This window comes from Salvelinus fontinalis, chromosome 13, assembly GCF_029448725.1.
Source record: "Salvelinus fontinalis isolate EN_2023a chromosome 13, ASM2944872v1, whole genome shotgun sequence".
NCBI classification, from domain to species: domain Eukaryota; kingdom Metazoa; phylum Chordata; class Actinopteri; order Salmoniformes; family Salmonidae; genus Salvelinus; species Salvelinus fontinalis.
The window spans coordinates 27,676,927-27,698,577 of NC_074677.1; the positions used below are offsets into that span (position 1 = coordinate 27,676,927).

At 42.3% G+C, this 21,651-nt stretch overlaps 1 protein-coding gene across 1 annotated transcript in view; it reads left to right on the top strand.

Annotated features, from left to right (window-relative positions):
• LOC129868343 (G protein-coupled receptor kinase 6-like) overlaps positions 1–19,455 on the top strand; it is a 48,594-nt gene extending 29,139 nt beyond the window's left edge. The window contains exons 4-16 of the mRNA XM_055942242.1: positions 194–271; positions 500–600; positions 1,219–1,311; positions 6,158–6,221; positions 6,667–6,807; positions 9,686–9,876; positions 10,333–10,370; positions 11,233–11,322; positions 11,511–11,719; positions 12,077–12,214; positions 12,584–12,721; positions 13,885–14,019; positions 15,965–19,455. Coding sequence (XP_055798217.1) covers positions 194–271; positions 500–600; positions 1,219–1,311; positions 6,158–6,221; positions 6,667–6,807; positions 9,686–9,876; positions 10,333–10,370; positions 11,233–11,322; positions 11,511–11,719; positions 12,077–12,214; positions 12,584–12,721; positions 13,885–14,019; positions 15,965–16,015 — 1,467 coding nt within the window. The 3' untranslated portion in view covers positions 16,016–19,455. The remainder of the gene's footprint in view (positions 1–193; positions 272–499; positions 601–1,218; positions 1,312–6,157; positions 6,222–6,666; positions 6,808–9,685; positions 9,877–10,332; positions 10,371–11,232; positions 11,323–11,510; positions 11,720–12,076; positions 12,215–12,583; positions 12,722–13,884; positions 14,020–15,964) is intronic.
• Positions 19,456–21,651: the final 2,196 nt, after the last annotated feature.

The following is a 21,651-nucleotide window of genomic DNA, read 5'->3' on the forward strand; positions in this document are numbered from 1 at the left end:
TTTCATGCCTACTACAGTGATTTGGTAACGTGGTCCTAGTACCATTAGAGGTTGTACAGAAAGTACTGTGATTGTAGGCTACTAGCTATAGTGGAAAAGGTAGAACTGACCTATTGGAGCAGATATCACTGTACAGGTGTGTGCTTGTGCATCTGTTTGAATAATGTATGTTACTGTTTCTTCCCCCCACCAGGCAGAGTATGAGGTCAGTCCAGATGAGAAGAGGAGGGAGTGTGCTCAGGAGCTCCTAGACAAGTACTTCAGCCCAAAGGTACAGTAGAATAACCTATTCTCAGGCAATGAGTGATTTGATGTCAAATATTCAATAATGTTGATGTGTGGTTTCCCAGAACCAGACTAAACCTATTCCTGGACTAAAAATCACTTTCAATTGAGATACTCCATCGAGCATGCTTTTTAATCCAGGAGTGGGCTTAATCTGGGCCTATGATGTCATATATACGTAATTCACGTTGTATTGGGTTCCATCGCCCTGTAGTCAGAGGATCACATTCCTGAGTTGGGGGAGGACATGGTGGGTCAGTTTACAGAGAGGCTGGAGCAGGAGCCCTGTAAAGAACTCTTCAATGAGTGCACCAGGTGAGTGTCTCTCAACACAGAAACACAGTAACAGAGAATACACTAACGTACAGTACTTACTCAGCATATGGGATGTATTCAAGATCAGAAAAGGTCGATATTTTAAGATAATTTCACCATTATTCAACAAAGGAAGTCAGTTAAGAATAAAGGGTCATTTTCAGTGAGATTTCCTATAAACTGCCTACTGCATTGTGCAACATCCTCTGAACAGTTGTCCACACTAGGTGTGTCAATAGCATGTTGAGGGTATGTGGCTGCTGATGAATATTGTTCTAATTAATCACCCTTAGCCACTTCAATCACCCGCCATTCCGTTCAGCATTGTTTCTATTTTGGAACATTCTCACAACTGTTCCAACAACACTACGACCCTGAACAGACCCTTTGTGTCATTGCTGCCTCTGGTTGTGGTTAATTAATGTTTAGATGTGAACTGATGTTTGGGGTATAGTAGTCAGAGATGGGCCCATGGCGTAGCAGCATGGTATATGTGTAGGGCATGGGGGTCTTCTTGACCATGTGACCTGACCAGGAAAAACTCTGGGCCTTAAGGAGGCCCACTTAGTGGGCTGTCTGTTTTCTGACTGCCTTCTGTCTCTCTGTCCTCTGTTTTAGACTGATCCATGACTACCTGAGTGTGGCTCCCTTCGCAGACTACATCGACAGCATGTACTATAACCGATTCCTGCAGTGGAAGTGGCTGGAGAGGTACAGACAGACACACAGACACACAGACACACAGACACACAGACACACAGACACACAGACACACAGACACACAGACACACAGACACACAGACACACAGACACACAGACACACAGACACACAGACACACAGACACACAGACACACAGACACACAGACACACAGACACACAGACACACAGACACACAGACACACAGACACACAGACACACAGACAGATAAGACTGAGAACCCCTACACAGCGCAAGTGATTAAATGTTACTGTTACTTCACACCGCCTCCATATACAGTGCCTTCAGAAAGTAGTCAGACCCCTTGACTTTTTCCACATTTTGTTATGTTAGTCTTATTCTAAAATTGACTAAATCGTTTTTTCTCCTCATCAATCTACACACAATACCCCAAAATGACAGAACTAAAACAGGTTTGTAGAAAGTTTTTCTAATTTATAAAAAATTGAAAACAGAAATATCACATTTACATAAGTATTCAGACCCTTTACTCAGTACTTTGTTGAAGCACCTTTGGCAGTGATTACAGCATTGAGTCTTTGTGGGTATGACGCTACAAGCTTGGCACACCTGTATTTGGGGAGTTTCTCCCATTCTTCTCTGCAGATCCTCTCAAGCTCGGTCAGGTTGGATGGGGAGTGTTGCTGCACAGCTATTTTCAGGTCTCTCCAGAGATGTTCGATCAGGTGCAAGTCCAAGCTCTGGCTGGGCCCCTCAAGGACATTCAGAGACTTGTCCCGAAGCCACTCCTGTGTTGTCTTGGCTGTGTGCTTAGGGTCCTTGTCATGTTGGAAGGTGAACCTTCACCCCAGTCTGAGGTCCTGAGCACTCTGGAGCAGGTTTTCATCAAGGATCTCTCTGTACTTTGCTCCGTTCATCTTTCCCTCGATCCTGACTAGTCTCCCAGTCCCTGCCGCTGAAAAGCATTCCCACAGCATGATGCTTCCACCACCATGCTTCACCGTAGAGATGGTGCCAGGTTTCCTCCAGATGTGACGTTTGGCATTCAGACCAAAGTGTTCAATCTTGGTTTCATCAGACCAGAGAATCTGTTTCTCATGGTCTGAGAGTCTTTAGGTGCCTTTTGGCAAACTCCAAGCGGGCTGTCATGTGCCTTTCTGATGAGTGGCTTCCATCTGGACACTACCATAAAGGCCTGATTGGTGGAGTGCTGCAGAGATGGTTATCATTCTGGAAGAATCTCCCATCTCCACAGAGGAACTCTATAGCTCTATCAGTGACCATCGGGTTCTTGGTCACCTCCCTGACCAAGGCCTTTCTCCCCCGATTGCTCAGTTTGCCCATGCGGCCAGCTCTAGGAAGAGTCTTGGTGGTTCCAAACTTCTTCCATTTCAGAATGATGGAGGCCACTGTGTCTTGGGGACCTTCAATGCCGCAGACATGTTTTGGTACCCTTCCTCAGATCTGTTCCTCGACAAAATCATGTCGCGGGGCTCTACAAACAATTCCTTCGATCTCATGGCTTGGTTTTTGCTCTGACATGCACTGTCAACTGTGGGTCCTTATATAGACAGGTGTGTGCCTTTGAAAATCATGTCCAATCAATTGAATTTACCACAGGTGGACTCCAATCAAGTTCTAGAAATATCTCAAGGATGATCAATGGAAACAGGATGCACCTGAGCTCAATTTCGAGTCTCATAGCAAAGGGTCTGAATACTTTTGTAAATAAGCTATTTCTATTTAGTTTTTTTTTAATACATTTGCAAACATTTCTAAAAACCTGTTTTCCCTTTGTCATTATGGGGTATTGTGTGTAGATTCCGCTCAATACGGAAGTGGTCAGATGATGCAGATTCTAAGCTACAGAACTGTTTCGCTAGCACAGACTGGAATATGTTCCAGACGACTGTGACCAACTGGCAAGTGTCTTCACTGACATTTTCAACCTGTCCCTGACCGAGTCTGTAAAACCAGCATGTTTCAAGCAGACCACCATAGTCCCTGTGCCCATGAACTCTAAGGTAATCTGCCTAAATGAATCCTGACCTATAGCACTCACGTCTGTAGCCATGAAGTGCTTTGAAAGGCTGGTCATGGCTCACATCAACACCATTATCCCAGAAACCCTAGACCCGCTCCAATTTGCATACCACCCCAACAGATCCACAGACGACGCAATCTCTGTTGTACTTCACACTGCCCTTTCCCACCTGGACAAAAGGAACACCTACGTGAGAATGCTTTTCATTGACTACAGTTCAGCGTTCAACATCATAGTGCCCTCAAAGCTCATCGCTAAGCTAAGGACCCTGGGACTAAACACCTCCCTCTGAAACTGGATCCTGGACTTCCTGACGGGCTGTCTCCAGGTGATAAGGGTAGGTAACAACAAATATGCCACGCTGATCCTCAACATGGGGGCCCCTCAGAGGTTCGTGCTCAGTCCCCTCCTATACTCCCTGTTCACCCATGACTGCATGGTCAAGCATGACTCCAACACCATCATTAAGTTTGCCGACAACACAACAGTGGTAGGCCTGATCACGGCAACGATGAGACAGGCTATAGGGAGGAGGTCAGAGACCTGGCAGTGTGGTGCCAGGATAACAACCTCTCCCTCAATGTGATCAAGACAAAGGAGATGATTGTGGACTACAGGAAAAGGAGGGCCGAGCACGCCCCCATTCTCATCGACGGGGCTGTTGTGGAGCAGGTTGAGAGCTTCAAGTTCCTTGGTTTCCACATCACCAATTAATTATCATGGTCCACACACACACCAAGACAGTTGTGAAGAGGGCACGACAAAACCTATTCCCCCTCAGGAGACTGAAACGATTTAGCATGGGTCCTCAGATCCTCAAACAGTTCTTCAACTGCACCATCGAGAGCATCCTGACTGGTTGCATCACCGCCTGATATGGCAACTGTTCGGCCTCCGATTACAGAGGGTAGTGCGTACGGCCCAGTACATCACTGGGGATAAGCATTCTGCCATCCAGGACATCTATATCAGGTGGTGTCAGAGGAAGGCCCTAAAAATTGCCAAAGACTCCAGCCACCCTAGTAATAGACTGTTCTCTCTGCTACCGCACGGCAAGCGGTACCGGAGTGCCAAGTCGAGGTCCAAAAGGCTTCTTAACAGCTTCTACCCCAAGCCATAAGACTCCTGAATGGCTAATCAAATGGCTGCCTGGATTATTAGCATTATTGTTGCTCTTTAATCATTATTAAAAAAAATTTTTTTTAATTACTTCTGTTTATTTTTGTAAATACTTTCTTAACACTTATTTTTCTTAAAACAACATTGTTGGTTAAGGGCTTGTAAGTAAGCATTTCACTGTAAGGTCTACACCTGTTGTATTCGGGGTATGTGACAAATGACATTTGATTTGATTTGCTGAGAAAATAATATTTAATCAATTTTAGAATAAGGCTGTAACGTAACAAAATGTGGAAAAAGTCAAGGGGTCTGAATACTTTCCGAAGGCACTGTACCCTCTACAACTTAGTGGGGCTGTGTCTTTGGTCACTCTGCTTAGTGTACAAAACATGAAGAAATGTGTTGGGGCATGGACTCTACAAGGTGCCAAAAGCGTTCCATAGGGATGCTGGCCCATGTTGACGCCAATGCTTACCAATAACTGGGAGGTTAGTATGTCTTGGGGCTATGATCTTTGATCATGATATCCGTAATCATGGTAGTGTCCACATTAATGTAAAGTGTTGAGAAACATATTCTATTCTTATTTATAATAAAAGTGACTCCAAAATGACACTACATTATTTACCATTCATTTCTGTTGGCCAACATAATCTGAAACACAACCAAAACAAACTGCAAATGCATTCAGCAAGATTGTAGAGTCGCAACCTTTATGTAGTTATTGCGTGCTTGGAATATGGGAACAAATACTAAACTTTTGACTACTTTATTTATAAGAATCTTTATGGGTGTCAATCATTTTTAACCCTACCTTTTGAGAAAAAAATATGACTAATTAAACAAATTCACAAAAAAAAAAATTCTGAGCAAATTGTATTATTATAAAATAGCATAACTTCCCAATTGTTTTGAGCATACTATATAGCTCAGTATTTAAATTATTTATTTTATACAGTCATTATTGCGCATTCCAGTTTTGGTTTTGTTCATATCCATAGTCATTGCTGTGTCCTATATGGGTCATTTAAAGACCTTTATCCCAGCAGGCCTATCATGCATGGTATGCAAATAAGTCCTTTGGGGAACAGATTTATTTATGTGAATACATGAGTCCTGGTCTCTATATTTAATACATTAGCAAACAGAACATGTCTCCACTCTCCAGCCTGGCAGAGGCAAGGCTTATGCAATGGTCTTCCTATAAGAGTCATCGGTGTGACTAAAGAGATAAGTTTAACCTTACTCTTTCATCAAGGTGTGTATCCCAAATGGCACCCTATTCCCTTTTTATAGTGCGCAACTTTTGACCAGGGCCCATAGGGCTCTGGTCAAACGAAGTGCACTATATAGGGAATAGTGTCCCATTTGGGATGTAACTTTGACTCACAGTAAATATGCCAACACTTTGTTAAAGGCCTTAAGAAACTAGTCCTATCTGGTCTTTGGTGTTGGGCCGAACTCAAGTCAATTTACAAGATAAGACAGAACGTATTAAACAAGAGGGTTTTATTCTCCCTATTGCTGTCCTTTGACAGAATAGTGTTTTTAAAGCAAACATTTTGTAAAAGTGACTTACAAAGTCAAATGTGTATGTTCAGATGCATTGCTGCGGTACAATCAATGTATGTCGATAAAGTTGAGCACATTTTCCCACAAGGGACAATAAAGTTGTTGTTTTGTATTGTGTTGACCCTTTTTCTGTGTTCTCACAGGCAGCCAGTCACTAAGAACACATTCCGACAGTACAGGGTATTAGGGAAGGGAGGCTTCGGTGAGGTAAGGTCTGTCTCTGTCTCAATGTCTCCTTAACTAAAGCTTCCTTTCATTTAGAATTATATTTTACAAGTGAATAATAAGAAATAAAGATAGTGGTCTCTTATAATCTTCCTCATCAGACCCTTAAAGGGATGAATTTATAAATGATCAACGAGGACCAACAAAGAACTCAGTGTGGATGTGATTTGATGGGCCCATAACGTAATTATCAACTGTGTCTTTGTGTGTTTCTGGAATACAAGTGCCATTAACTGGTGTCCTCTTGAGCTCTCCTCATGTGAAATGGCCTGAGCCATGGTCATGCCTCCATTACAGTGTATTTACTGGGCGAGAGTAGACATTGTGGTGTTCAACTATGAAAAACCTACAATATGCAGTTAACTTGCCTTCTCTATTTATCTTCTCCCTCTCTCTCTGTCTCTCTTTCATCCACTCTTCATGTCAGGTGTGTGCGTGCCAGGTGCGTGCCACAGGGAAGATGTACGCATGTAAGAAGTTGGAGAAGAAGAGGATCAAGAAGAGGAAAGGAGAGTCCATGGCCTTGAACGAGAAGCAGATTCTAGAGAAAGTCAACAGTAGGTTTGTAGTAAGTATATGAGCTACCCACTTACCTCCTACTATGTGTCACATTATGTATACTATATGTACAGCTGAAGTCGGGAGTTTACATACACTTAGGTTGGAGTCATTAACTTGTTTTTCAACCACTCCATACATTTCTTGTTAACAAACATCTACTTTGTGCATGACAAAAGTAATTTTTCCAACAATTGTTTACAGACAGATTATTTAATTTATAATTCACTGTATCATAATTCCAGTGGGTCAGAAGTTTACATACACTAAGTTGACAGTGCCTTTAAACAGCTTGGAAAATTCCAGAAAATTATGTCATGGCTTTAGAAGCTTCTGATAGGCTAATTGACATCATTTGAGTCAATTAGAGGTTTAACTGTGGATGTATTTCAAGGCCTACCTTCAAACTCAGTGCCTCTTTGCTTGACATCATGGGAAAATCAAAAGAAATCAGCCAAGACATCCACAAGTCTAAATGTAGACCTCCACAAGTCTGGTTCATCCTTGGGAGCAATTTCCAAATGCCTGAAGGTACCACGTTCATCTGTACAAACAATAGTACGCAAGTATAAACACCATGGGACCACGCAGCCGTCATACCGCTCAGGAAGGAGACGCGTTCTGTCTCATAGAGATAAACATACTTTGGTAAGAAAAGTGCAAATCAATCCCAGAACAACAGCAAAGGACCTTGTGAGGATGCTGGAAGAAACAGGTGCAAAAGTATCTATATCCACAGTAAAACGAGTCCTATATCGACATAACCTGAAAGGCCGCTCAGCAAGGAAGAAGCCACTGCTCCAAAACCGCCATTAAAAAAAGCCAGACTACGGTTTGCAACTCCACATGGGGACAAAGATCGTACTTTTTGGAGAAATGTCCTCTGGTCTGATGAAACAAAAATAGAACTGTTTGGCCATAATGACCATTGTTATGCTTGGAGGAAAAAGGGGGAGGCTTGCAAGCCGAAGAACACCATCCCAACCGTGAAGCACGGGGGTGGCAACATCATGTTGTGGGGGTGCTTTGCTGCAGGAGGGACTGGTGCACTTCACAAAATAGATGGCATCATGAGGCAGGAAAATGATGTGGATATATTGAATCAACATCTCAAGACATCAGTCAGGAAGTTAAAGCTTGGTCGCAAATGGGTCTTCCGAAGAACAATGACCACGAGCATACTTTCAAAGTTGGCTTAAAGTTGGCAAAATGGCTTAAGGACAACAAAGTCAAGGTATTGGAGTGGCCATCACAAAGCCCTGACCTCAATCCTATAGAAAGTTTGTGGGCAGAACTGAAAAGCGTGTGCGAGCAAGGAGGCCTACAAACCTGACTTAGTTACACCAGCTCTGTCAGGAGGAATGAGCCAAAATTCACCCAACTTATTGTGGGAAGCTTGTGGAAGGCTACCTGAAACGTTTGACCCAAGTTAAACAATTATAAGGCAATGCTACCAAATACTAATTGCGTGTATGTAAACTTCTGACCCACTGGGAATGTGATGAAAGAAATAAAAGCTGAAATAAATAATTCTCTCTACTTTTATTCTGACATTTCACATTCTTAACATAAAGTGGTGATTTTACTGACCTCAGACAGGGAATATTTACTCGGATTAAATGTCAGGAATTGTGAAAAAATGTATTTGTCTAAGGTGTATGTAAACTTCTGACTTCAGCTGTATGTATACTGTACCAGTCAAAAGTTTGGACACACCTACTCAATCAAGGGTTTTTCTTTATTTTTTACAATTTTCTACATTGTAGAATAATAGTGAAGATTTCAAAACTATGAAATAACACATTGGATTCATGTAGTAACCAAAAAAGTGTTAAACAAATCAAAATATATTTGATATTTAAGATTCTTCAAAGTAGCAACCCTTGAATGAGTAGGTGTGTCCAAACTTTTGACTGGTACTGTATGTAATATACACTGATTGCACAAAACATTAAGAACACCTTCCTAATATTGAGTTGCTACCATACCCTGTTCAAAGGCACTTAAAATCTTTTGCCTTGCCCAGTCATCCTCTGGATGGCACACACACAATCCATGTCTCAATTGTCTCATGGCTTAAAAATCTTTCTTTAACCCGTCTCCTCCTCTTCGTCTACACTGATTGAAGTAGATTTAACAAGTGACATCAATAAGGGACCATAGCTTTTCCCTGGATTCACATGGTCAGTCTGTCTTGGAAAGAGCAGGTGTTATTAATGTTTTGTATTGTAATTCAACTGAACTACATTCATATATGATGCACCACTTACTCATTTTTCCTTATATACATGTAAAGTTGACTGAACTCAATGAATTCAACTGTCGACCACAACTAAACTGTTGACCCAACTCAGCTTTTGACTGCAACAATAAAAATGTTGACCATTTGAGTCTAGATGGCTCTTCCAGACTACTGTCTAATAACTCAGATCAGATCATAATAATAATAATAATAAGAAGAACACTATTAATTAAAAGATAACATCAGGGTTTGATTCAGTTGGGTTTGTTTTCATTTCAAGTGACCCCACACATAATTTCGACATATTTTAGTTGTTCAAATAAATGGTCCAATGTGCTAGCCAAAAGTGGCCAAATGTTAATTCTGTTTCCCACAAATGCTACTCTCCTTCTCCTACCTCATAGCTTTGTTAATTGTGTATATTAGAAGTAGTAGAAATATGATTTTCAAACTGGTCTCTTAGGCAAGTGTCCTATTCATTAGCGCACACCATAGCAGAATGAGCTAAACATTTCGCAACGAAATACAAAAAAAAACACTTCTTATTGAACAAGTTCAGGTAATCCCTCCACATTTTAGTCAGTTTTGTTTTGTTTTCATCTGTTTGGTGCCTAATGAATACGACCATGTTGTCTGTGTCTTGAAGGTGAGTCTAGCGTACGCGTATGAGACAAAGGACGCTCTTTGTCTAGTGCTGACTCTGATGAACGGGGGAGACCTCAAGTTCCACATCTACCACATGGGAGAGGCCGGCTTCGAGGAGAAGAGGGCTGTGTTCTACTCTGCAGAGCTGGCCTGTGGCCTGGAGGACCTGCACAGAGAGAGGATCGTCTACAGGTGAGGCTACACACAGGCACACTCACACACAGGAACAGACACATACACACACACACTCACACACAGGAACAGACACATACACAGAAATACACACACACACACATACAGGAACAAACACGCACACAGAAATGCACACACACACACACACAAGGCTGTTCTGATTGGTTCAGCGGGTACTCGACTTCCTGCGTACAAGGCTACAGGAACTTTATGGAGCATATTTAGTGTTTACACAATTATCAGCTTACAGAGTGGATGGAGAGAGAGATAGATAGGAGGGAGTGAGTGATTGGGAGAACGATAGATGGCAAGACGTTGGGAGAGAGAAAGAGAGACAAAGAGCAGAGAGCTTTCAAAGTTTTGTAAATCTGTCTGTCAGCTGCTCACAAGGCTGATGGAAGAGATAGAAGTTAGTTATTGGTTTTATAACTCCTGGTGTTGCTGTCTTTTTTCCAGGGACCTGAAGCCTGAAAACATACTATTGGATGACCATGGTGAGTAAAGATAGAGATGGAAATAATATGAATGCCCACTATACAAGTAAATAAATGTTTTATGGACCATCCCTGGTCCTGGAGACCACCCCATGGTCCTGGAACAATGCTATTGGTCCAATCGATCACTACTTTAAAACACTTGATTAAACTAATCAAGTTCTTGATGATTAATTGAAAAATATATCAGGTGTGTTAGTGATGGGCTGGAACAAAAGCCTACACACACTATAGCTCTCTGTAACCAGAGTTGGTACAGTAACTACTGCCTTACTGCATGTGTGAACCGAGGCTGTTGTTCTGTAATTCACCAATAGAGGGAGTACATTGTCTATCAAAAGACCTCTCTCAAGACCGGAGGGCTCCTGCTTTCTTTCAAAGTTGTCAGTGTTGCCTGCGGCCACTGAGTAGTGCTCTTTAGCAAACAACATAAGGTTTCCAAGGTATCTGGCTTTCATAAGATCTGCTTTACTCAAGGATGCCATGATATACATAGTCTGTGGTCCAGACTCCAGACTGGAGATAGCATGTTATATGACATATGGTTGAATGTCACAGCGTTGAGGTGTGTTATATGTAATACTCTATGTCTTGTTTTGTTGCATCGTGATTGGCCATATCCATTGATATGCATAATCTGTGGGGATAGCATGTCATATGACAAAAGGTTAAGTGTCACAGCGTTGAGGTGTGTTATATGTAATGTGTTTGTGATACTGTATGTATGTTTCATGTCATATTCGGATATCTCGATTGAGATGCATCTTTTGTGAGGATAGCATGTGATATAACATAAGGTTAACTGTTTCAGCATTAGGTCGTGGTGTACTGTAACGGTGCGTGTTGTGCCGTGTTCCTTTAGGTCATATCCGGATATCAGACCTGGGCTTGGCAGTCCACGTTCCCGAGGAAGAGACCATCAAGGGTCGGGTGGGCACTGTAGGGTACATGGGTAAGCACCATTCAGCAAAAGATATTCAACACTTTTTTTCAAATACTGTTACTGTACTGTATAATGAACAGTACAAATGTAAATGGTACTTTCATTATTTGTAATCATGTCTCTGGGTGTACATGTGTCTACGTGTGTATACACGTGCATGTGTGTCTGTGTGCCGGTCATCCTAATGTGTGTGTCAGCTCCAGAGGTGGTGAAGAATGAGCGCTACACATTCAGCCCAGACTGGTGGGCGCTGGGCTGTCTGCTGTATGAGATGATCGAGGGCCAGTCTCCCTTCCAGCAGCGCAAGAAGAAGATCAAACGTGAGGACGTGGAGAGGCTGGTCAGAGACGTGGAGGAGGAGTACTCAGACAAGTTCTCAGAGGACGCCAAGTCCCTCTGCAAAATGGTACCTGACTACAGTACCTCCTCATATTGTACACAACATGGGATCATGCTTTGTTGTCGATTAGCACAGGCATTTGCTTTACATATCAAAATATATCTTTAGGGTAATAATTTATTTGTGAAGGCAGCGTCATGTTTTCAAGAGATTTGCATTCATGACGTACATGCATGAAGGACGCTTTTATTCAGGTTTTCTATGGCTTGTTATATCATAAGCAAAGAAGGTTATCTGTCATGATTTTAAAACTAACTCCAAACACATACAGCAGATCAGTGCATAATTCAACAGTATAACAGCATAACATATTTACTTTGTTGCTTAGTAACACTGCTGTCACTCTCTCATGTCTCTGCCCAGCTGCTGGCCAAAGAGCCCAGTGAGAGGCTGGGCTGCCAGGGGGAGGGGGCTACGGAGGTGAAGGCCCACCCCATCTTCCGATCCATCAACTTCAAGAGGCTGAAAGCTGGCAGGCTGAAGGCCCCCTTCACCCCTGATGTAAGGACACACACTGTGTGATCCAATTTGTTTACTGTACAGATGTCATCATCCCTAATGCATCATTTGGATAGATTCCAAGAGTGACACATCCAAGAATATCACTGTGTAGTGACGCTGTCATGACATGAAACATCTAGCGTGTTGGTCTTTCTATGGTAGTCTTCTCGTATAGGATGAATCAGCTGCAAACACTTGTTGATGTTATAGTGTATGTGCACGGATGTGTTTATATGCCATATGTCCTGATTAATCCCCTCGAGAGTTGTTAAGAAGGCATTGTCAGAGCACAAGCACATGATTACATAAATGTACAGTGCATGCAACACAGGATGTACAGCAGACATACATTGTTGTTTGCTTCCCCAGCCCCAGGCCATTTACTGTAAGGACGTGCTGGACATCGAGCAGTTCTCCACGGTCAAGGGGGTGGAGTTGGAGCCAAAAGATGACTCATTCTACTGTAAAGTGTCCACAGGCAGCGTGTCCATCCCCTGGCAAATGGAGGTCAGAGGTCACACAATAACACACGCACCAAAAGGAAGCAACCTGTACTCAATCTTTTCATCTATGAACCTGTTTCACATCACGTAACGTCCTGGACAAGTCAACTAATTGTAACTTGTCTCATGCAATATGAAGACACTCAGTATGCAGACGCTAGACACTATCCCCCAGGCATACAACCGAGCAATATTTAGGAAAGTCCCAATATAGAGCCACTAGGTCAAGCCACAAAGACCCATATTTACTAAGGAGGTCAGAAAGTATGTTTTTGTAGGCTAATGGGGTCGTAGTCCAGAGAATACTGCAGGCTACGACTGTCTGTAGCAGTTCAGACAGACAGACGGACACCGGGTCAATTGAGATAGCAGTGGGTTATAAAAGCAACTTGTGATTTGTATCAAAACAGCTGCTTTGGCACCAAGAAGACACAGGGCTCTGGTTAAAAGTAGTGCACTGTATAGGGCCATTTGGGACACAGGCTTAGAAAGTATCAAATTAAGTCTTCTGAATCACTGATGTGGTTAGATTTGACATCAGCCCATTTAAAAAAACACATTTACTTTGAGTAATTTCAAAGACAAAAAGTGTCAGTCAGTTATTTTGCCATCAGCTATGGCCGACAGAGACACTGGCCAAATTACTCCTATTTTAGTGCATTCTCTTCCCCTTCCTATCAAGATGGCCTTCACTTTCATCATACTGATGTTCTGATCAAAATCCTGGCAAAAAATACTCAGTGTGCTTCCCAAAAAGCACCCTATTCCCTATGTAGTCCAGTACTTTTGACCAGGGCCCAAGTAGTGCACTATGTAGGTAATAGGGTGCCGTTTAGTACGCCGTCTCAAAGTCTTTTACCCTGACATGTCCCTTTATCAGTGAAGCTGTTATTTATCCTGACATGTCCCTTTATCAGTGAAGCTGTTATTTACCCTGACATGTCTCTTTATCAGTGAAGCTGTTATTTATCCTGACATGTCTCTTTATCAGTGAAGCTGTTATTTACCCTGACATGTCTCTTTATCAGTGAAGCTGTTATTTGCCCTGACATGTCTCTTTATCAGTGAAGCTGTTATTTGCCCTGACATGTCTCTTTATCAGTGAAGCTGTTAAACTATTGATTTGGGGTTTGAGGTTGTGATCGGATTGTTTTTTTCTGGTTCCAGATGATTGAGTCCGAGTGCTTTCAGGAGCTCAACGTGTTTCATACGGATGGGACAGTTCCCCCGGACCTGGACTGGAGAGGACAGCCCTCGCCTGCTCCTAAACAGGGGCTGCTGCAGAGGCTTTTTGGGAGACAGGTTAGATCCTCAACCTTATTAAACCTAAAACCTCAGTGTTGTGTGTGTCAGAGATTCTACATTATATTTTATACTTGATTTGTTAGGTCTCTGTATGTTTTGGGCTGTAGGTGTATGGATTCTTATTGACTATGGGTATGTTTTGATACACCAGAATGCACCTATTGTAGCATGATGTACTACATCACCCATAATGCTCTGTGTAAGATCTCACAACGAGCAGTATGGGTACTGCAGTACATCATATCAAATATAGCCCTTTTTACCTCAGCAGATGTCACAAAGTGCTTATACAGAAACCCAACCTAAAACCCCAAACAGCAAGCAATGCAGATATAGAAGCACAGTGGCTAGGAAAAACTCCCTAGAAAGGCAGGAACCTAGGAAGAAACCTAGAGGAACCAGGCTCTGAAGGTTGGCCAAGCCTCTTCTGGATGTGCCGGGTGGAAATTATAAGAGTACATGGCCATTAAGGCCAGATCATTCTTCAAGACGTTCAAACATTCATAGATGAACAGCAGGGTCAAATAATAATCACAGTGGTTGTAGAGGGTGCAACAGGTTAGCACCTCAGGAGTAAATGTCAGTTGGGGTGGAAGGGTGGAGAGGAGAAGAGAAGAGAAGAGGGAGAGAGCGTACATACATTCACACAGGACACCTGATAAGACAGGAACATTTCACCAAATAGGACAGACTGACCCTAGCCCCCCGGCACATAGACTATTGTAGCATAGATACTGGAGGCTGAGACAGGCGGGTTCCGGGGTCACTGTGTCCCTTTCCGAAGATACCTTCGGACAAGGCCAACCAGGCAGGATATAACCCCACCAACTTTGCCGAAGCACAGCCCCCACACCACTAGAGGGATATCAACAGATCACCAACTTATTACCCTGAGACAAGGCTGAGTATAGCCCACGAAGATCTTCTCCACCGCACGAGCCCGAGGGGGCGCAAAACCCGACGGGAAGATCACGTCAGTGATTCAACCACTCAAGTCGAGAATAGCGAAAAAAGCCTGGCACGACGTGATGCACCACTCCTAGGGACGGCATGGAAGAGCACTAGTAAGCCAGTGACGCAGCCCCCGTAATAGGTCAGAGGCAGAGAATCCCAGTGGAGAGAGGGGAGCTGGCAAGGCAGAGACAGCAGGGCGGTTCGTCACTCCAGAGCCTTACCGCTCAACTTTGCACACCTGGGACAGATTACACTCAATCAAAGGACCTACTGAAGAGATGAGTATTCAGTAAAGACTGAAAGGTCGAGAACGGGTCTGCATCTCTCACATGGATAGGCAGATCATTCCATAACAATTGAGCTCTATAGGAGAACCTTGCCTCCAGCTGTTTGCTTAGAAATTCTAGGGACAATGAGGCCTGCGTCTTGTGACCGTAGCGTACGTGTAGGTATGTATGGCAGGACCAAATTGGAGAGATGGGTAGGAGCCAGTCCATGTAATGCTTTGTAGGTTAGCAGTAAAACCTTGAAATCAACCCTAGCCTTAACAGGAAGCCAGTGTAGAGAGGCTAGCACTGGAGTAGTATGAGCTAATGTTTGGTTCTAGTCAAGATTCTAGCATCCGTGTTTAGCACTAACTGAAGTTTATTTAGTGCTTTATCCGGGTAGCCTGGAGAGTAGAGCATTGCAGTAGTCTAATCTATAAGTGACAGAAGCATGGCTTAGCTTTTCTGCATTATTTTTGGACAAAAAGTTTCAGATTTTTGCAATGTTAGGAATATGGAAATATTCTTGATATGTTCGTCAAGAGTGATCAGGGTCCAGAGTAACAGTTTTATTTGAGATGACTGTCAACCATCGAGATGAATTGTCAGATCATGCTCCTGAAGCTTACATAATGGTTTCCTGTCTCCTTATCAATACTTGTACTCATGAACTTCTCTTTGGGCCTCCTGATAATTGCCTGCTCTCTGTCGCCCTCTGTCAGGACTGCTGTGGGAACTGCAGCGACAGCGATGAGGAGCCCACCAGGCTGTGACTGAGCACCCTCCTCCCAGCCTCACTGAGGATCTCATTTGTTTACAAATTTTGCACATTTGTATTTTTAAGATAGTTCTATATAAATATTGGAATGTATATTTTCAATATATAGCCATAAAGTCCATGTTATTTAAATGTAATCATGATTCAGAATCCGTCCACATTTTCATGCATGGCAACAACAGCTGTGACCATACTGTCACCCCCACATCTCATCTGTTGATGTTCTCAGCCAATATCGCACGCCTCTTTTCTTTCTCTTTCTCCTTTTCTTTGTCTTATAAAAAGTGCCGTCTGGGCTCAGATTGCTTACAATTTTTTTTTTTTCTAAATGTATATTCAAAATATATATTATTAATATTTACTTTGTGCAATTCTAGACAATCAAATTAGGATATTTGTTTGAAGTGTAGGCTTAAAAGGAAATTGAAGACTGAGGTGAACTCTTAGTATGAGGTATATGCACATTTTAGGGTTCTATCTAGAGAAATTTGATGTAAGCCAAATAGATATGACTGAACGATGCATATGTAAGTGCACAAGTGCAAACAAGTGTATCATATATGTGACCTCTAAAGTCCTAAATGTGTCTTCCTAAGAATCTGGGTTTAGGTAAAAAAGCATGTTAGTTCCCAACCACATTATGAGCTAGAGAAGGGAATTTTTTAAAAACGCCCTGCGTTATTGTACAGTAATTCAATTGCCAAAAGGGACCTTTTTGTAACACGTGGATAGCCGAGAATGGCCTTGGAGTTTCCTCTACCATGGCATCCTCTAGATTGCTACACTTTTGTCACAGCTCCTGAGTTTAATTTAGCGGTGCATTTATGACCAAACTGGTTTGTTTTAATCCTCAAAATATTTGAATAATTAAGTCCTTCCCATTCAAGGTGCTTCAGACCATGCTGCCTCTCTCTCTCTCCTGTCTCCTCTGCCGCTGTTGTACCTCATGTGTTCCTTTGCTATGCTGATGTGTGTCTGTGCATTATGTAACTCAGTGGGATTCTCCTTGTGGATGTGGGACTATAATAGGACTGAGCTCCCTGACAGACAATGGGACTATGGTATCCCCCACTGAACCCTCCTTACCAGAGACTCTATCAGACTGAGGAAGAGGGGTCAAAGGGGAAGGGAGGGGTTACGGAGAGGTTAAGCCATCTTCATGAAAACCTCGGCACTCCAACGGAAGTGAAAGAGACTTCCAAAACTCCTCTTACCATCCCCATCTCTCATTGAATTGTGTTTTATTGTGTGTGATTCTCAGATGAACTTGCCTGCATTCCAGTCAATACCGTACTGTACTGTGTAAAGTTATGCTACTTTTGTTTATTTAGCAATATTACTTTTTTTAACCGGTGTAAAGTTAAAACCACAACATCAACAGCTCCACCGTGATACTAGAGCAGGACTTCTAGTCTGATTATTATGACTTGTCTTTACAATGTGCTCCTGAGCCAGGCTTACACATTGAGAGAGGATGGTCTTCTTGCAATGCACTGATGTTTTGTGTGTGTCCATATTTTACCATAACCACTAGACCAGTGTTTCACAAACTCTGTCCTGGGGACCCGCGGGGTTACATGTTTTGGTTTTTGCCCTAGCATTACACAGCTGATTCAAATAATCAAAGCTTGATGATTAGTTGATTATTTGAATCAGCTGTGTAGTGTAAGGGAAAAAACCCATACGAGAATGCCTTGGGATCCCCAGGACCTAGCTTGAGAAACCCTGTACTAGACTCTCTGTCCTGGTCATGATGAGTGAACGTGCTACTGTACAAGGGAGTTCTTGGAATGTTCTCGGGAACATCAGGAGGATGTCTAAATCTCTGTTAGTATTCCAAGCCCAACAGGAGAGCACAAAGCAACAGGTTTTGACAGTGGGTATGAGAACAGTTCAATTTACCAAACATATACTTAATTTTTAACTCAGTAAAGAATGGAATAGACCCACTGGGCAATAACTGAATTCAACAACAACAAAGACATCTATGTGATGACGTTGAATCAACGTGGAAACTGATTGGATTTGCAAGAAGTCAGTAATGTTGAAATTCTGTATTTTTTTTCACCCAAGTTTTAACCTAAATTACATTTTTTGATTTATAATTGAATTTGTGTTATTTGACAACTCAATCAAATGTAAATCAAAACAACAGTAAACATGTTCCCCACGAATGATGCTGCACCCCCTTGAGCCAATTAGTAACAACAATTCAAGCTCAAACGGGACAGGAGATATGCTTGTTCAAAGTTTGGAATGTCAGTTAAATACTATAGCGCTGTTCCCTATGTGAAAAGACGATCTGTGAAGTGAAAATGGCAGTTAGCGTCTGTTAGTGCCAGACAGTCAAGTCATGGCCTTGTCCAGTTCATGTGTCACATACCTTACTTTGACTTTAAAGGGTTCAGGGACATTTACTTACGCTTTTAATATTTATCTGCGTTTATGTTATATTGTATTACACACCTTCTGTGATTCTACAAGCCTTTCTGGTGAGCTACAGCAGCTGTAAAAAGCTATTTGGTGCACCATGTGCTGAACTGAAATGCTAGGCTATGCTAATGCTAGGCAGTCAAACTGGATGTGTCTTTAAGGTGCTTCTTTCCTAACATTATCCTGCCATCTTTATCTACCTGTACAATAGTTCTACATTTTATTTCAGTTATTTATTTTTGTCATGTGCTCAATGTTTTTACCTATGTGTTCGCTCCTAACTGCTTTCTGTGTTCTGTAAATGTTTTTGGTGTGTTGCCATTGACATTTTGCCAACTATGTTCAGACTGCACTAAGCCCTCACACCTTGGAGGCACACTTTGTGTTACACTTCACTTGGAGAACATGTTTGAGAATGAGGTGGGGAAAAAAGTATCTGAAAGTCCATATATCCCTTAAATACCATATTAAATCAAGCACTTAGATACAATTTATCAGACAAAGAATACTAAGTCCACGTCCCCACTTTTGTTACGTTGCATGTGTGATACCTCCCTGAGCCTGGAAGGTTGGAGACTTTATTCATGTTAACTTCCTCTGACTCCATTGCCTTCCCACACTGTCTTCTGCAAGGCCAAATGTCATGCTGTGTGTCACTAGAGACTATTACGTAGGTCTCTGTTGTCCTACTGTGTTTACATGCCAAATGGAAGCAACCGAGAGGATAGTGATGATAATGATCATATGTTGACAATGATGAAAGTGGACTCGATGATGATGATAATAATGAGGATGATGAAGATGTGAACATGTGCCATGTACATGCTATGTATCACTCTGATGTGATGTTTGTTTGAGCTCTTTTGTTCTTTCTTTCCTTCTATCAACTCGTACTGTCTGCCTCTAACCTGTCTCCGTAGGTGCCTGTGAAAATGTACATTATTCATGGCCAATCAAACCATGTTTCAAAGTATTTTACTTCAATAAAACTTTTTTTGTTTAGCTTTGGCGTGTCTTGTGTAATTCAATCTTGTAAACGAACAAAAATATTAACGCAACATGCAACAATTTCAACGATTTTACTCAATTACAGCTCATAAGAAAATCTGTCTATTCAAATACATTCATTAGGCCCTAATCTATGGATTTCACATGACTGGGCAGGGGCGCAATCATGGCTGGACAGCATGCCAATTGCACGCTTCCTCAACTTCAGGCATCTGTTGTATGACAAAACAGCACATTTTAGAGTAGTATTGTACCCAGCACAAGGTGCACCTGTGTAATGATCATGCTGTTTAATCAGCTTCTTGATATGCCACACCTGTCAAGTGGATGGATTATCTTGGCAAAGGAGAAATGCTCACTAACAGTCGTGTAAACACATTTCTGCACAAAATTTGAAAGTAATAAGCTTTTTGTGCATATGAACAATTTCTGTGATCTTTTATTTCAGCACATGAAACATGGGGCCAACACTTTACATGTTTCGTTTATATTTTTGTTCAGTGTAGATGACAGTTGCCTGTGTAACAGGTGGGATTTGTGACCAGTAGCTCTCGTTCGAGAACCAAAATTAAGTTTTAACCATTAGACCAAAGGAAAATTCCTCTGATCCGAGGGCAACTATTGGGCTTATGAGTCTCAGGTAGGGCTACCAATCACGAGAGCGTGATTGCAAATTACCTCCGCTGCACCTGCATTCCTTTGGGCATCAGATTTTCTTGAAAAGTTGGAGGGATAATTAATTTGGAGGAAAGCTGCACTTCATTGGTGCAGCAGGTGCATCACCTGACATTATAAGTGTCAGGCTGCTCAGGTGTTGGTACCCACCGTCCATTTGAACTATTTCTCCACGTAGGATCATGATGTGTATTGTGTAGCTCCCACATCACTGCATGCTATTCTACCAGAGAGCTTCTCTGTTCCAGCACTTATTTTCACCAATACAGTACTAATAAAGCCTTCATCTGTCTGGCTCTCCTCTTCTCCAAACCATCATCTGTGCCCCTCCCTCCCTCACACCTCTCTCTTTTTCCTCTCTCTCACTCCTCATCAGCCTCCCCACCGTTGCCAGGCAACCCTCTTTAAGAGGGATTTAAAATAAATAAATAAATGCTTGAAATAGACTTCTGTTTTTTAATATTGAAAGGAGTCACAGAGTTGAATAGGAGGCCTGGTGCAGACTGTCTTTATGGCATGAATGTATCATCAGGGTAGGCTGGGGTGTTGCTGGTGTTGTACGCATCAGGAGAGAAAGAAAGAATGAGAGAGAAAGAGAGAGAGAGAGAGATCCTATGCAACACAATGTTTTTGTCTTTTTCTCTCCCAGTTGTGGATCACCAAGGACGTTGAATGTATTGTTTTTACTTAGACATTAGCTTATTGGGAGTGTGTGATTGAGCACAGCAAAACCCATATTTAGGCACAGCTGCGGTCCCTTCAGGTATAGAGACCTTAAAGATTTTACAGCATTTGAACAAAGTTTTTGAACAAACCCTTTTAATTCAAAACTTTGTCTCCATTCAATCACATTCATCTGTATCACCTACAGTGCTGTGAAAAAGTATTTTCCCCCTTCCTTACACTTAAATGTTTCACCAATCTGCATTGTGCTATCTGCTATCTACAACTGGAATGAGATGTTCGACGAGCAGGTGTCCACATACTTTTGATCATGTATTGTATATCTCTATGTCTGTGTGGGTGTGTGCTTGAGTGAGTGCATGTGTGCTAAGGTGCACAGAATCCAAGCAGGTGGTCAGTCCAGTTCAAGTCTTCAGCAGTTTGATGACTTGTAGATAGAAATGGTCTCTGAGCCTGTTGGTATCAGACTTCTCCAATACCGTCTGCCCTACAATAAGGGAGAAAACAGCTCATGGCGCGGGTGTGTGGGGTCCTTGATGATGCTGCCTTCCTGGATGGGTGGTAGCACGGTCCGAAACCAACAGTGTTCCATCATGTGGACGGGGCAAGGCTAGGGATTGTCTTAGAGATCTATGCATCTAGGTGGCGACTCTTCTTCAGACTATTACACTTAGTGTGATTTACTTAGTGTGCATCAAGTCTCTTTGCAACCAATAAATAATAAGAAACTAAAACTACTGAGTGTTTCATTTCTATGGAAGAGACACTACATTTCATTAGCCTTCTGAGTCACTCTCTATGACTGCGTCCCAAGTGGCCCCTACCCTGTGG